Source organism: Phanerochaete carnosa (genome assembly GCF_000300595.1).
Source record: "Phanerochaete carnosa HHB-10118-sp unplaced genomic scaffold PHACAscaffold_13, whole genome shotgun sequence".
Lineage (NCBI taxonomy): Eukaryota > Fungi > Basidiomycota > Agaricomycetes > Polyporales > Phanerochaetaceae > Phanerochaete > Phanerochaete carnosa.
Genome location: NW_006767640.1, coordinates 391610 through 405909, shown reverse-complemented (window position 1 = coordinate 405909; position 14300 = coordinate 391610). Strand labels below are relative to the sequence as shown.

At 43.2% G+C, this 14300-nt stretch overlaps 1 protein-coding gene across 1 annotated transcript; it reads right to left on the bottom strand.

Annotated features, from left to right (window-relative positions):
• Positions 1 to 6874: 6874 nt before the first annotated feature.
• PHACADRAFT_201304 (uncharacterized protein) lies at positions 6875 to 7696 on the bottom strand (the record flags this gene model as incomplete). The annotated part of the gene is made up of 2 exons (XM_007401595.1): positions 6875 to 7383; positions 7411 to 7696. 2 exons carry the CDS (start codon positions 7694 to 7696, stop codon positions 6875 to 6877), a joined length of 795 nt encoding a protein of 264 aa, XP_007401657.1.
• Positions 7697 to 14300: the final 6604 nt, after the last annotated feature.

The window sequence follows — 14300 nt, the reverse complement described above, 5'->3', positions numbered from 1 at the left end:
AGATACTAAGAATCAACGAAGTTGTTGAGTCTAAGGTCTTAAGCCTCAGACGACGCTCCTTATATACAAGTAATCTAAGATCCCTGACACTACGTAGGACCTATGGTACTCTACATTACAAAGTGCTCATGTGACTACTCGTGACTCGTTACTAATACACTACCAATATGTTTAGTAATACGGGGGATAATGACCGTTGGAGTATCTCCATTAGGCTAAGCTATCTACCAGGTGACATCATTCATGATGTCATGACATGTGACTGGTCTAGAACGAGTTCTGGACTTGTAGTTATCTTATCTACTGATCCCATCATATCTATATGATGATCTATGTCCCGTGATATGCATGTGACCGTGTAGGTCACGTGATCGTGTTTAGCGCGATGATGAGCGCTAAGAATATAATAGGCGCTTGTGTAGGGCGAATTTGTGACAGTACCCCCGCCTTAAGACTCGAGCTCCGTGGAGAGGAGTTATTTGCCTGTTGAACCAAATCCTTTGTTTCCTCTAGTGGTTTCATCAATAAAACCCACTACTTCAATATCGACCTGGGCTATCCGTTCGACTATTAACTGTGCAATACGGTCATTTGACTTTACTTCAAAAGCGATTTCGCTGTTGTTTACGAGTAAAACTCGTATCTCGCCAGTGTAGTCTCTGTCAATAACGCCCGCTGCTATGTCTAGTCCTTTAACTGAAAGGCCACTTCGTGGTGCGATACATCCATATGTGCCAACTGGTAGTTGTAATTGCACTCCAGTTGGTATGAGTTGACGTTGACGTGGTTGTATTGTGGCATTGTTCAGAGCGTATAGATCTAAGCCCGCAGCTTCTTCTGAACCTCAAGTTGGCAATTTTGCCCCTGGTTGTAGTTTGACAAGCAGAGTGGAGTCTCTTTCATAGACTGCCATTTCCTGAATAGACATCATGTCCATTGTTCGCGCTTCATACGGGTCATTCCAATAGGAATTGACTATTCGTTTAGCGTGTTTCAAGTGCTCTGCTGGTTCCCATGTAGCATCTTGTTCACTTTCACCCTTCCATTTTACCAAAAAGTATGTTTTACGATTACGAGTACAATGTTGGAGTATTTTCTCAACTTCGAACTCTTCATGACCACCTTTTATAATTGGTGCTGGAGCCAATTTCTTTTGTCCCGGCATGGGTTCAGTGTAGGTGACTAATTTACTTGCGTGGAAAACCGGATGAATTGCCCTGTATCGACTAGGCATTTTCAATTTAAAAGTCACAGGCGTAATCCGTTCTATGATTTCGAACGGTCCCGCATAGCGTGGAGTTAACGCGCGTTGTGTTGTTCGGTAATCCCGCATGTCAAGCATAGCTTTATCACCAACTTTAAATGGTACGACTTGTTTTTGTAGGTCGTAATACCACTTCATCCGTTCAGCAGCTAATTGAAGCGCAGCTTTTGCTTGCTCTTGCGCCTCATGTCTTTTCTGCAATATGTCATTCAGGTCTTCATTTCCTGAATCTTTTACTAGTGTAGGTCCCATCCTTGGGTGTCGTCCATACTCTAGATAGAAGGGCGAGTGTTTCGTTCCTTCGTGAGCTAGGTTATTGTATGCGAACTCTGCTGTGCTCAGCAACTGTGACCAGTTGTCTAAGTTGAAGTCCACATAACATCTCAGATATTGTTCCAGGGATTGATTTACTCTTTCAGTTTGACCATCCGTCTGAGGATGATACGCAGTAGACATTGATGATTTAATTCCAAGTCTTTTGCACCATTCACGGAAAAGTTCCGCGGCAAACTGAGTTCCTCTATCAGATATGATTTGCAGAGGTAGACCGTGTAACGGGTAAACCCTGTCATATAAGACTTCTGCTAAATCTTTTGCTGAAAACTCATTCGTGATTGCATAAAAGTGTGCTCTCTTGGTTAATCTGTCTACTACAACGCATATAGCATTGTAACCTTCAGATTCTGGTAACTGAGTGATTAGGTCGACTGTGATTATTTCCCAAGGTCCCGCTGGTATGGGGTTCGGGTGTAATGGACCGAATGGTTTTTGTGGACGGTTTTTTATTTGTTGACACGTCTCACAACCTGACACATAGTTTTTACAGAATATAGACATGCTTGGCCACCAATAATTTCGCGACACAAGTTCGTATGTCTTCCATCGACCAGGATGTCCTGCCGATATATGATCGTGATGCATTTGGACTATTTGTCTTCTTAAACTTTCGTTTTTAGACTTAGGGATGTAGATTTTTCCTCGATGAAGGAGTAGTCCATTCTCGAAATTCCAATCTTGCAATTCTTTACCAAACTCTCTTGGTCCAGATTTCAGTAATTGCTTATAGTCTTTCGTCATTTCATCGTCTAACAATGCTTCCTTGACCTTTCTTAGTATAGAATCGTCGTCTATTAGGCCAGCATGAAGGTGATCTAGTGCACAAATCTGCATGAAGTTGGCGAAAACTTCTGGTTTAAGCAGAATTTTGGTTTCATTATCTAAATTTACCCCCTCCTCATGGTCTGGTCTCCTGGACAGAGGGTCTTCGGCCTGCATTGTTTTGCCTGGTTTATGTTGTAGCTTATAGTTAAATTGCGTGAGATATAGAGCCCATCGCGCTTGTCATCTTGTCAACTTTTGGGTGGTACGGAAGTATTGCAAATTTGCATGATCCGTCCAAACTTCGAATTGTTCCGGATGGCCTTCTAAATAATGTCGATATTCCTCTAATGCTCTTATTATGGCTAGTAGTTCTTTGTCATAGATCTCATAGTTCCTTTCGTGAACACTGAGTGACTTAGAGTGGAAAGCGACTGGATGCCAGAGTTTGTCTTCGGGGTCTAATTGAGATAAAACTGACCCGATAGCGAAATCGCTAGCATCGGTGGATAATTTGAAGGGATTTTTATCATCCGGTATTCTTAGAATAGGAGCTGAAGTAAACGCCTTCTTTAGTGTTTGAAAGGCTGTTTCTTGTGCTTCGCTCCAAACCCATGGTTGATCTTTCTTGGTAAGTTCCGTAAGTGGCTTGCTAATTTTCGCAAAGTCTTTGATAAACCTGCGATAAAAGTTCGCAAAACCTAGGAAAGCTTGTACTTGTTTAACTTTCTTCGGTTGTGGCCACTTGAGGACTCCAGATACTTTTTTAGGATCCATCTTTACTGACTTGTGAGATATGATCATTCCAAGATAATCTATGAATTCGCGTTCAAAGAAACATTTCTCTGCTTTAGCGAACAAATCATTCTCTTGTAGTCGTCGCAACACTTCTCGTACGAGACGTCGATGTTCGTCTTTATCATTCCCAAATATGAGAATGGCATCGAGATATACCATGACTTTTCCTTGACGAATCAAGTCACCCAAGATATTATTCATCATGGCTTGGAAAGTTGCTGGTGCGTTGGAAAATCCGAAGTACATTACTGTGGCCTCAAAGAGTCCACGCTTTGTAATGAACGCTGTCTTCCATTCGTCTCCTTCTTTCATTCGCACGTTATTGTAACCCCATCTTAAGTCAATCTTCGTAAATATCGAAGCATTGCTCAAGGCATCTATTAGGTCTGATATACGTGGAATAGGATAACGATTTCTGACTGTAACTGCATTCAGATTTCGGTAATCCATTACTGGTTGCAACGATCCATCGTGTTTCTTTACAAAGAGGAAAGGTGCTGCAATAGGACTTTTTGATGGTATTATGTATCATTTATGGAGTTCCTCTTGGATCCAAATATCCAAGGAGTTTTGCTCATTGACGGACAAAGGATAGATTTTAGCCGGTCTAAGAAGGGGAGCATCCTTCACTAAATCAATTGCATGATCGTATTCTTTACGTTCCGGCATGCGCTCTGATTTGACTTTACTGAAGACGGTATCATAATCGTGTACCCAGTCTGGAACTTTAGATTTCCAGTCTTTGGTGTCTTCGTCGTCCAAATCTTCTTCAGATTTTCCGACAAATTGTTTGTCTAGGAGATTCGCGATAACTTCTGCTTGTGAACAGTCAACTGGTGATTCTAAATCAACCCAGTTTATATGTGGTATGTCCGTGTCTGCAGTTCCTAAATTGTCCAGGTCTGCTTCCCACGGTAGTTCCGGTGTAGATTCGCTTACGTCGAGTTCGCGATCTCTTCGTTTTACTCTCTTGTTGGTACAAGTTTCAGGGCATCTGGTGAACTTCCATTGTCCTCTTTCCCAATCTATGTCGGGATTATAAGAGACAAGATACGTGTAACCTATTATCACATCTTTATCGCCGAGGTCGGTGACATAAAAATAGTGAGTGGTTCCATGGTCTCCTACAACCATGTAGGCTTTAACATAGTGTGTTATTTGCCCTATCGTATTAGGAGTTCCGTCCGCATTTATTACTTTAAATGGGATTGCCAGCTTATTTAAGACCAGATGATTGGTTTCAACGAACCGTTTGTCGATGAAATTTGTTGTGGCCCCTGAATCTACTAGAGCATTGGTCTGCGTCTTTTTGCCGTATACCCACAGTGCAATAGGAATTTTAAATGACCTTTTCTTGTTTTGAGCAGTATTAAATACACAAGAATCCTTTGCTACTGTACAAGCCTCCTGGGCTGGTTCGACATGGGCATCATTATCCTCTAACTCTAGAGCGCAGACTTCTAGAGCGCGTTTGGAAAATCCTCGTTGTTTTCGTAATATGACTGCCAGGGTCTTTTACTGGCGCCTAACCTTGCCTTGGTTTCATCGTCCAAGGTGACCTTCGATGATGAAGTGACGGGTTCTTCGATTTCAACGATGCTCGCCGTTGTTGCCACTTCGGTTGTTGGAGGAACATCCTCTGACAACTGGTTGAGGTCCGTCATAAGTTGCATCATGCGAACTTGCATTTGACGGTATCGGTCTTGGTTATGTCCTCGCCCTTGATTGGCTTGTCTATTACTCGCAGGCTGTATACTCGGCTTTGGTGCCGTAGTCTCTGTAGTCTGCTGTGATCCTGTTTTTGCCGTGCGTTTTGGCGCCTTGTCTGGGTTTTTAAGCCAACAATCCGCAGTATTATGTGTTTTGGCCTTGATTTTATTATTCTGGGCGCAATGTTGACAGTATTTCTTAACTGTCTGCTGCGAATTCGCCTGTTGTTTGGCTTTCCCTTTAGCACGTTCGGCTGTATCCACCTCCATGGCATTAGGATCCGAGGTTTTCTTGCCTCCAAACACTGACTCTTTAATTTTATCGGCATGCAGAGCACGCCAGATATTAGCCATATGTTGGATATATTCGTCCCAAGTTGTTGGCAAAGCGTTATTGAGACGTCTTTCAATGGTAGCCTGTACTAATTCTTTGGGAAGTATCGCTTCGATCTTCTCAATGTGCAAGCTATCTTGATAATCCACTAGTCTAGCTAGTGTCTTGTATTGTTCCGCAAACTTGAGGAAGTCACTCTTGATGAGTGAAGTATTCTTCCACATTGCGTTTATTTTATCCCTAGCGCCAGCTTTACGATCTTTCTGTCCGTAAATATTCGAGATATTTGTGACAAAATTTGTCCAAGTGCCTAGCCCTTTGTCTTCACGCATATTTTGGAAATAGTCGGCCAAGTAGTCCGATGCCAGAGCTCGAACTCTTGATAAGGCCATTAAAATCCTTTGATGATCTGTGACTACACCATTGGCTGCGGTGTATAGGGCAATCTGATCCAACCACTGATCCAACGTGATTTTACTCTCCGTTCCTTGGAAAAGTGGTGGTTCTGGCATTTTGACATTTCTCGTATTATTTCTGGTATTTTGTGGCAAATCCTTTAACTGTCTTTCTAGTGCTTGTATACACACAAGATAGTCCATGTTTTGTTTGGATAAGGTATCGATAACCATATTTATCCGTGTTACGGTATCTATTGCCATAATATTTTCATCTTTTAGGCTGGTAAACTCGTTGTGCATGTCAGACAAGGTTTGGTCTAACTGCATCCCTTCGTAGTTTACATATTGTACTACCGAGCTTAGGGTAGAGCGCATAGTGTTCTGTGCATGCGTGAACGTATAATTGGCTAAGTTCCTGAGAACTCTGAAGCCGTCTCCTGTGCCTAACGTAGTGGTGGCTAGGTTTACGTCTGTCACAAATTCGCCCCATACAAGCGCCTATTATATTCTTAGCGCTCATTATCGCGTTAATCACGATCACGTGACCTACACGGTCACATGCATATCACGAGACCTAGATCATCATATAGATATGATGGGATCAGTAGATAAGATAACTACAAGTCCAGAACTCGTTCTAGACCAGTCACACGTCATGACATCATGAATGATGTCACCTGGTGGATAGCTTAGCCTAATGGAGATACTCCAACGGTCATTATTCCTCGTATTACTAAACATAATGGTAGTGTATTAGTAACGAGTCACGAGTAGTCACATGAGCACTTTGTAATGTAGAGTACCATAGGTCCTACGTAGTGTCAGGGGTCTTAGATTACTTGTATATAAGGAGCATCGTCTGAGGCTTAAGACCTCAGACTCAACAACTTCATTGATTCTTAGTATCTGCATCTCTCTCTACTTACACCCCTCGACTTCAAGTCCTACCTTGCAAGTCTATCAGTAAGGTGAGTATAGGAGTTGTGATAACGTCATTCTGAATTAAAGCCCTTTGGAAATCATTTTCGTTTCCTGGGGCCATTGCCGATGGCAAGGACGGAATCCAGTGTCGTACTTCGGGTACGTGAGCGGCCCGAGACGGTGCGCGAGAAGGTGCGCGAGACTGAACTGGAGTTGGGGTGTTGTGGAGAGACATTCTGGTTTATTTGTTAGATACCAGTCTTTTAAGTCTTTAAAACTTATAAGAGAACTCTCGATGTTGTTTGTGTGCAAAGAACTTTCGTCGTAATAATTTAACAAAGGAAAAAACTAATTATACACCATTGTACCAGACGAAATCATCTGTTTCTTTACTGCAAGCTTTGAACCGCACCGGTATGGTGTAGTTCCCGTCTAACAGTGCTTTACAAATGTCATAAAAGTCCGTGTCTTCTGTGTGTACCTTTTTCAACTGCCTGCAAAGCCCGCTGATCCGCCTCCACTCCGTAGTGCCCCATTCGACGATGTCGAGCTCTTTATCTTTGACGACCTCCTTGATGTAGCTAAGCCCGTCTAAGAGCTTCAGCAATTCATGCACTTGCTCACTAGCAAGTGACCCTTTCCCTGCCTTAGACAGTTCCTCCGCATCAACCAAATGGTTGTGCATTGCGAAGAACCGCTTGTTGATGGCGACGAGAGTGGGGAGGAGTTCCTCGCAACGGCGAAGGATCCCCTTCTTCATGAATTTGAGCTTCGTAAGGCTCGCTGAAGTCTCCTCGATCTCTTTAATCCATAGGAGGAAATTTTCCCCCTCGGACGCGAAGAGATCCGGGCATGAGCGTACTAGGTCATGATAGGCTCAACGCGTACCAATTTCTTTGGCTTCCGCGCGTCGTTGTTTGAGTAGATCGTCAGCAGCTCGCTGACGTCGCTGGGCTTCTTCTTTCGCCTCGTCGAGTAACTTGAGGCGACGTTCGAGTGCGAGCGGCTTGTGGGCAATGGGCTTGTTGGCGTACGGTTGGTACCGTTTTGCAGGTTTTCCGATGTTTTTAAATTTGCGTTTGTTTTCGGGAGAAAGTTGAATACGTTCCAAAAGAGGAACGCCCAAGGACTCGTTCTTTGTGACGACGAAGTTCTTGCTGGTGTACTTGGGCATGCTAGAAGAACCCCAAGTTAATCAAAACCATCGTCTTGGCAGCCCTCTGCCTATTCCCTTTGGGAACAGCTTTAGGACTCACCTGAGGTGGTGGACGAGGTTTCTTATGATAACTTCTTTTAGCAACTTATTGCTTGGGTTCTCTATAATTCGAGGGTTTCCCTGGAAAGATGCCGTAAGTATCATACCAAAACTGCGCGTTGGGTGACAACATCCTTATAGAGGTGAAAGGATCAGCACTTCTTTCAACTTAAGTGCTGAGTGAGTAAATAGAAGGGGACATGAGTCCGATCTCTTTGTGTCGACGTCAGGGTAGTTTCTCTCACTACCTCTGGTGTAGCCGCTGATGTGCAGCATGGAATCTCTCTACGGTTCCACCCATAGAGCAAAGAGGAATACCTTCCTTTAAAAGGTTCTTTGGTCCAGAACACGAAAAGTGTCCATATGACTTTCCCTGTCCACATGTCCGAAGACAAGTACTGGGTGAGCAACGTTCATTCGGGGGTGTTAAGCCCGTGTCCTCAGTCACATGTTTCCACGCATGAGCGCTTCAACACTGCCGCTTACGTCTACGGCCCGAAAATATCCTTCCCGTGCGCCAGATGTCAGCGCCTCAGATCGCATGTGTCTCTGAGCGGGTCGAGATTATACGACTACCGTTCATAACAACGGTAACGTGTATAATTGAGTGAGTCGATGACTCCACCCAATCGTCCGTGTCTGGACAGACTCCAACACAGCCGGTCATCCATGGAAGGGTGCCCCGGCCCGTCTGTACAAAGAGAAAAGAAACGTAAAGCATTTGCTTTACAACCAAGCAGCTAGACTCAACAAACTATCACAACTCCTATACTCACCTTACTGGTAGACTTGAAGGGTAGAACTTGAAGTCGAGGGGTGTAAGTAGAGAGAGATGCAGATACTAAGAATCAACGAAGTTGTTGAGTCTGAGGTCTTAAGCCTCAGACGACGCTCCTTATATACAAGTAATCTAAGACCCCTGACACTACGTAGGACCTATGGTACTCTACATTACAAAGTGCTCATGTGACTACTCGTGACTCGTTACTAATACACTACCAATATGTTTAGTAATACGGGGGATAATGACCGTTGGAGTATCTCCATTAGGCTAAGCTATCCACCAGGTGACATCATTCATGATGTCATGACGTGTGACTGGTCTAGAACGAGTTCTGGACTTGTAGTTATCTTATCTACTGATCCCATCATATCTATATGATGATCTATGTCCCGTGATATGCATGTGACCATGTAGGTCACGTGATCGTGTTTAGCGCGATGATGAGCGCTAAGAATATAATAGGCGCTTGTGTAAGGCGAATTTGTGACAGCATCATGCTTTCTTGGTAACAGCTGCGCTCCGATCTCCACTGGACCTTCTATCTCTGAGTCTGATCAGCAATGGACATCTGATCTCCATTGGCCTGACAACATCATATGCTATGACACACCAGCCCCCATTCTCGTCGAAGTCCCCCACATACTAGCAGACGCCGTAGCTACAGTTGCTTAGGTAATGCCTGGTCCGTGCGCAACCTGAACAGTATATAAGGAGTCCTTTTGTCACTACCTAGCCCCATCTCAACCTCTTGGTTATTGGGCTAGGTAAGCCTTAGTTTGTATCGTAGTACACTCACTAATACACTTGGTTATTGGGCTAGCTGAACAAGCAAGTGCAATCGTTGTGAGATCTCGCTCCGCACCGCTTTTCGTTAGATCTGTGTTGTGATCCCTCATGCTGCATTGACTCTTCAGTCCACAACACTGCCACTTGTTTTGTGAAAACTTCGCAGCTTCTGTAGAGGGTTACAGTATGTTACAGGCTCTCCAAATTCCTTAACACACTCCTATGCATGTCTAATATAAGTATACAGCATCAACAAATGTGTAGCAGCTCTATAAGGAGCTCTTTACTGCTTCTAGGGCACAAAAATTGAAATTATAATAGAAACAATGCACTGGTATAAGGATACAGCAGTCAGATTCACACTAAAGCATACATACATGTTGTACATAGGTATATACACACAAGCTACACTATTTAAAGGTCACAGGATGAAGGGGAGAGTAGGAATTGAGCAAGGAATGAGCCCCAAAAGCGAAATTGATGGAGTGGCCTCACTGGGCGCCAGTAAGCCCGGATGCCTGGCAGGAGCTTTGTGGCAGCTTTGTGGCACTTGATGTACCAGTTCCGCCCTTTGGCGTATCAAAAGGCTCTCAAACTCACAATGTTTTCAGTATTTTGCATTGTTCTCCATCAATATTGAGGCACATGATAGCGCGTTTGTACCGCTGTGATCCCCTGATTGTGCAGAATGTTTCTGTCAAAAACTAGAATAGGCATCCATTATATGTCATGAGACATGCCCTATATTGGGTAGTCTCTCAAAACATAGCTATATTTGAGACATTTGCTATATTTGATACTTTGCTTGCTGGCTCTAGATACTCTTAGATATAAAGCTAACCCTTCTATCAATAGTCTGGAAGAGGTGGCAATTAATGCATTAGTTCTATAGTATAAGGTGACCCATAGCCATAGAATAGGCCAAAGTAATGCATTACAAGTCTATGACAAATCTGGGCTTTTATTGCATTACAGTTTGTGGTCAAACTCATGCAGTCATGCATAAGACCTATAGACAAAGGTGGAAATATACAAAGTTACCAGACAACTTCAGACTACCTCCACAATGACAGACACAAACACTCCCATGTGAGAGATGATTGAAACACTTCAAAAGGCAAATGAACATGTCTCTACCCCAAAGCCTCAAAAATTCGATGGCACACAATGAATTCAGGACTTCCTGAAAGACTGTGACATCTACTTTAAAGGCAAAGACACAATCAAGGATGCAAAGAAAATTCTCTTTGTACTGAACAATACTGAAAAGAAACCACACAACTGGTGCTGCATCAAGTTTGACAAATACAAAACCAACTCATCATGGTCTACATGGGTCAAATTCAAGGAAGATTTTGCCAAAGCCTTCTAAAAAGTGGACAGCGAAGTTGATGCCATTGTAAAACTTGACAGAATAATGCAAGCAGACTTCAACTCTGTCAACAATTACAACGTCGAATTCAATTGACTTGTCAAGGAAGCCAAATATGGCAATCCAAGTACAGATGCCTACCTCCGATGCACCTATACAGGAGGGCTCAAGGCTGATCTCGCTAAAACCCTCATCAAATGAGAAAAAAAACCTACCACACTTCAGAGATGGCAAAAAGAAGCACTCAAGCTAGACAATGTGGAAATAGAATGAGGCAAGCTTAGATGAGGAAGACAAAGGGGAAGAATTGACAAAATCACCTCTCGCTCTAAAGGAAATGCAGGAGGAGGAGGAAGAACTCAGGAGCACAATGTTGTGGGTGTAGCCCTACCCAGGAATTTTTCCGTATTTTCTATGATTTTCTCTGAAGTTTATATGATGCCTTTACCATTGTCAGTGTCCAAAACCTTGTGTTAGTGCCAGTTTACTTCCATGCCCTCACAGCGCATCAAGCACATCAAATGTGCTCAGCGTGCCAACACAACACCGTCATCAGAGAAGCTATCACACAGCCTTCCGGCAGCCTCCATCAGAAGTCTGATTGGCATTGAACATTTGGCTAACATCGGCCTGACAACATGTCACCAATACTGACTCTCTTCCATCAGGGTCCGATCGGCATTGGACCTCCGACCTTCATCAGCCTGGATACGTCAGATATCATGACTCACCAGCCCTTATTTTTGTGTTGTTGCCCTACTACCCCAGCAAAACTGTAGCTTACATAATGCCTGGTCTGTGTGCAGCCCCAACAGTATATATAGTAGGACTTTGTCACTACTTAGCCCCCATTTTGACCTCTTGGTCAATTGGGCTAGGTAAGCTTGTTAGTTACTTGTATCCCTTACTTTACTAACACAAATATTACTTGGTCAATCGGGCTAGCTGTACAAGTTAGATTGAAGTTGTGAGACCACCGTCCACACCACCTCGTCGCCGTCATCCACGATCCCTGCTCTCTCATGAAGTGTTGAGCCTCGCTCCACAACACGCAATTCCAATGTTATGGATATTGACGCCATTTCCTGAGACCAAACTTGTTGCAAAGAACAATGCTTCAACTGTGAAGGCAAGAGACACATTGCTAGAAATTGCCCTTTGCCCAAGAAACCCCAACAATGTGACCAGCAAGGAAGATATCAATTCAATCGCTTGCAACAGAGCAATCGCCCTCAGACAAATCAGCGCTCTGAACAGCGGAGTAAAGAGAATTCCACCAATGTCCGTGCTACAACAGTCAAAGAGGAACCCAACCTCATTGATCTCAATAAAAAACCTAGAGACTTGGTTAAAGAAGTAACTAAGCTCTTTCAAAATGAGGCTAAGGATCTTTTTGCCTGTTACCTCAAAGTTAATCCAGATTTCTATGTCTGAGGGTTGTCCCAACGTTGGCACCTCTTAGAATATCAATTTCCTCTGTATTAATTGCTGACATGCAATCAAAATCGATGCATTTTTCCATCCAAATCAGAGCAAAAGAAACTATTGGAAAAGTCCTTGCGTTAGTTGACTTTGGAGCACAAGGCAAATTCATCAATCAATGAACAGTCCGAGAACTAGGACTACAAGAAAAACCCTTGAAAAGACCAATCAAGATATTCAATGTTGACGGAACTCCTAACGAGCTAGGGTTCATTCGCAACAAAGTTGAAATCGACATGAACATGAAAAAGCAGCCTACCAAAAAAAGGCTGTTAGTTACCCAATTAGGCAAGCAAGATGTCATCCTTGGTATGGACTGGCTACAAGAAAGAAACCCGTCCATCAACTGGAGCAACGGCACTTTGGACTTCTCCAAAAGCATTCAAAGATGCAAAATCAAATAATTACTGGGTGATGAAGGCAGAAGCATCCATACTCTTCCACCCGATGACCCGGCACTTCTTAGGGAAGAAATAGAATTTGTGGTTACCATTTCAGAAGGGGGATGAGTACCTACCAGAGGAACAGAAGAAGCTGCAGGACCTGACCTTTATGCAAGTGAAGATCAGGTCATACCACCACAATCCTGCATGCTCATCAAAACAGGACTAAGCGCTCAAGTTTCTGAAGGAACCTATGGACAAAGTGCACCAAGAAGTGGATTAGTGGTCAAGAGAATCGATGTAGGAGCAGGAATAATTGACAGAAACTACACCAGAGAAATCCACATACTCCTTATCAACTCCAAAGTTAAAGAACACAAGGTAAACCAAAGAAGATCAAGTGGCACAACTAGTACTCAAATGAATTTCAATGGCAAAACCTAAACAAGTTGAAATCCTACCAGGAACCAAGCGGGGATCAAAAGAATTTGGATCCACCAATGCCGAAATCATGCAGGAAACTCGACCAGAAGAAGTAGCCTGACATATGCTGCATTTTCTCAGGAAAGGAGCACCTTTTGACCGATCAATACACATCTCCTTGATAATTGCCTCAGAATTCACCATGCAAGCCGAGCAATGTAAAGAAGGAGACTGCATTCTTGCGTGCACCCCAGGAGACTTCTTTGCATACACTATGCACACAGAATCAGAGGACATGGCCAAAGACATTGCATCTCTATAGATTAATGCAAAAATCAACCCAGCAATGGCAATAGCACAACAGGCAATGGATAACGTGAAGAATGAACTACCAACTGCTTATCAAGACTATCAAGACATCTTCGAAAAACAAGCAGCTGAATGGTTTCCTGAATCAAGACCATATGACCATGCCATTGATCTGAAACCAGATTTTATTCCTAAAGACTGCAAGGTCTACCCACTGTCTTCATTGGAACAACAGAAACTTGACAAGTTCCTTAACAAGAATATGCAAAAAAGATACATATGGCCATCAAAGTCACCAATGGCCTCACCATTCTTCTTCATTGGAAAGAAGGATGGGACACTATGACCCTGCCAAGACTATCAGTATCTCAATGATGGCACAATCAAAAATGCATACTCACTCCTGCTCATCTCAGACCTCATCAATCAGCTCAAGAAATCAAGCACATTTACCAAGCTTGATTTACGAGCAGGATACAACAACATACAAATTAAAGATGGAGATCAATGGAAGGCAGCCTTCAAAATGAACAGAGGGTTATTTGAACCAACAGTCATGTTCTTTGGACTATGCAACTTTCCGGCAACATTCCAAGCAATGATGAATGACCTATTCCGTGACATGGTCAATGAAGGATGGTTAGTCATCTACATTGATGACATGCTTATTCACTCATTCAATCAAGATGAACACAGAAAGTGAACACAAAGAGTCCTTCAAAGACTCCATGACAATGATCTCTTCCTCAAACTCAAAAAATGTGTCTTTGATGCATGGCAAGTCGAATTCCTTGGAGCACTAGTACCATACAACCAAGTTGCCATGGACCCTGTCAAGATCAAAGGAATACTAGACTGGCCAATACCAACTACCATCAAGCAAGTTTGAGGATTTCTAGAATTCAGCAAATTTTTATCAATGCTTCATTGACCACTATTCAGATATTGCCAAGCTGCTTAACAAACTCATGAAGAAGGACAAGC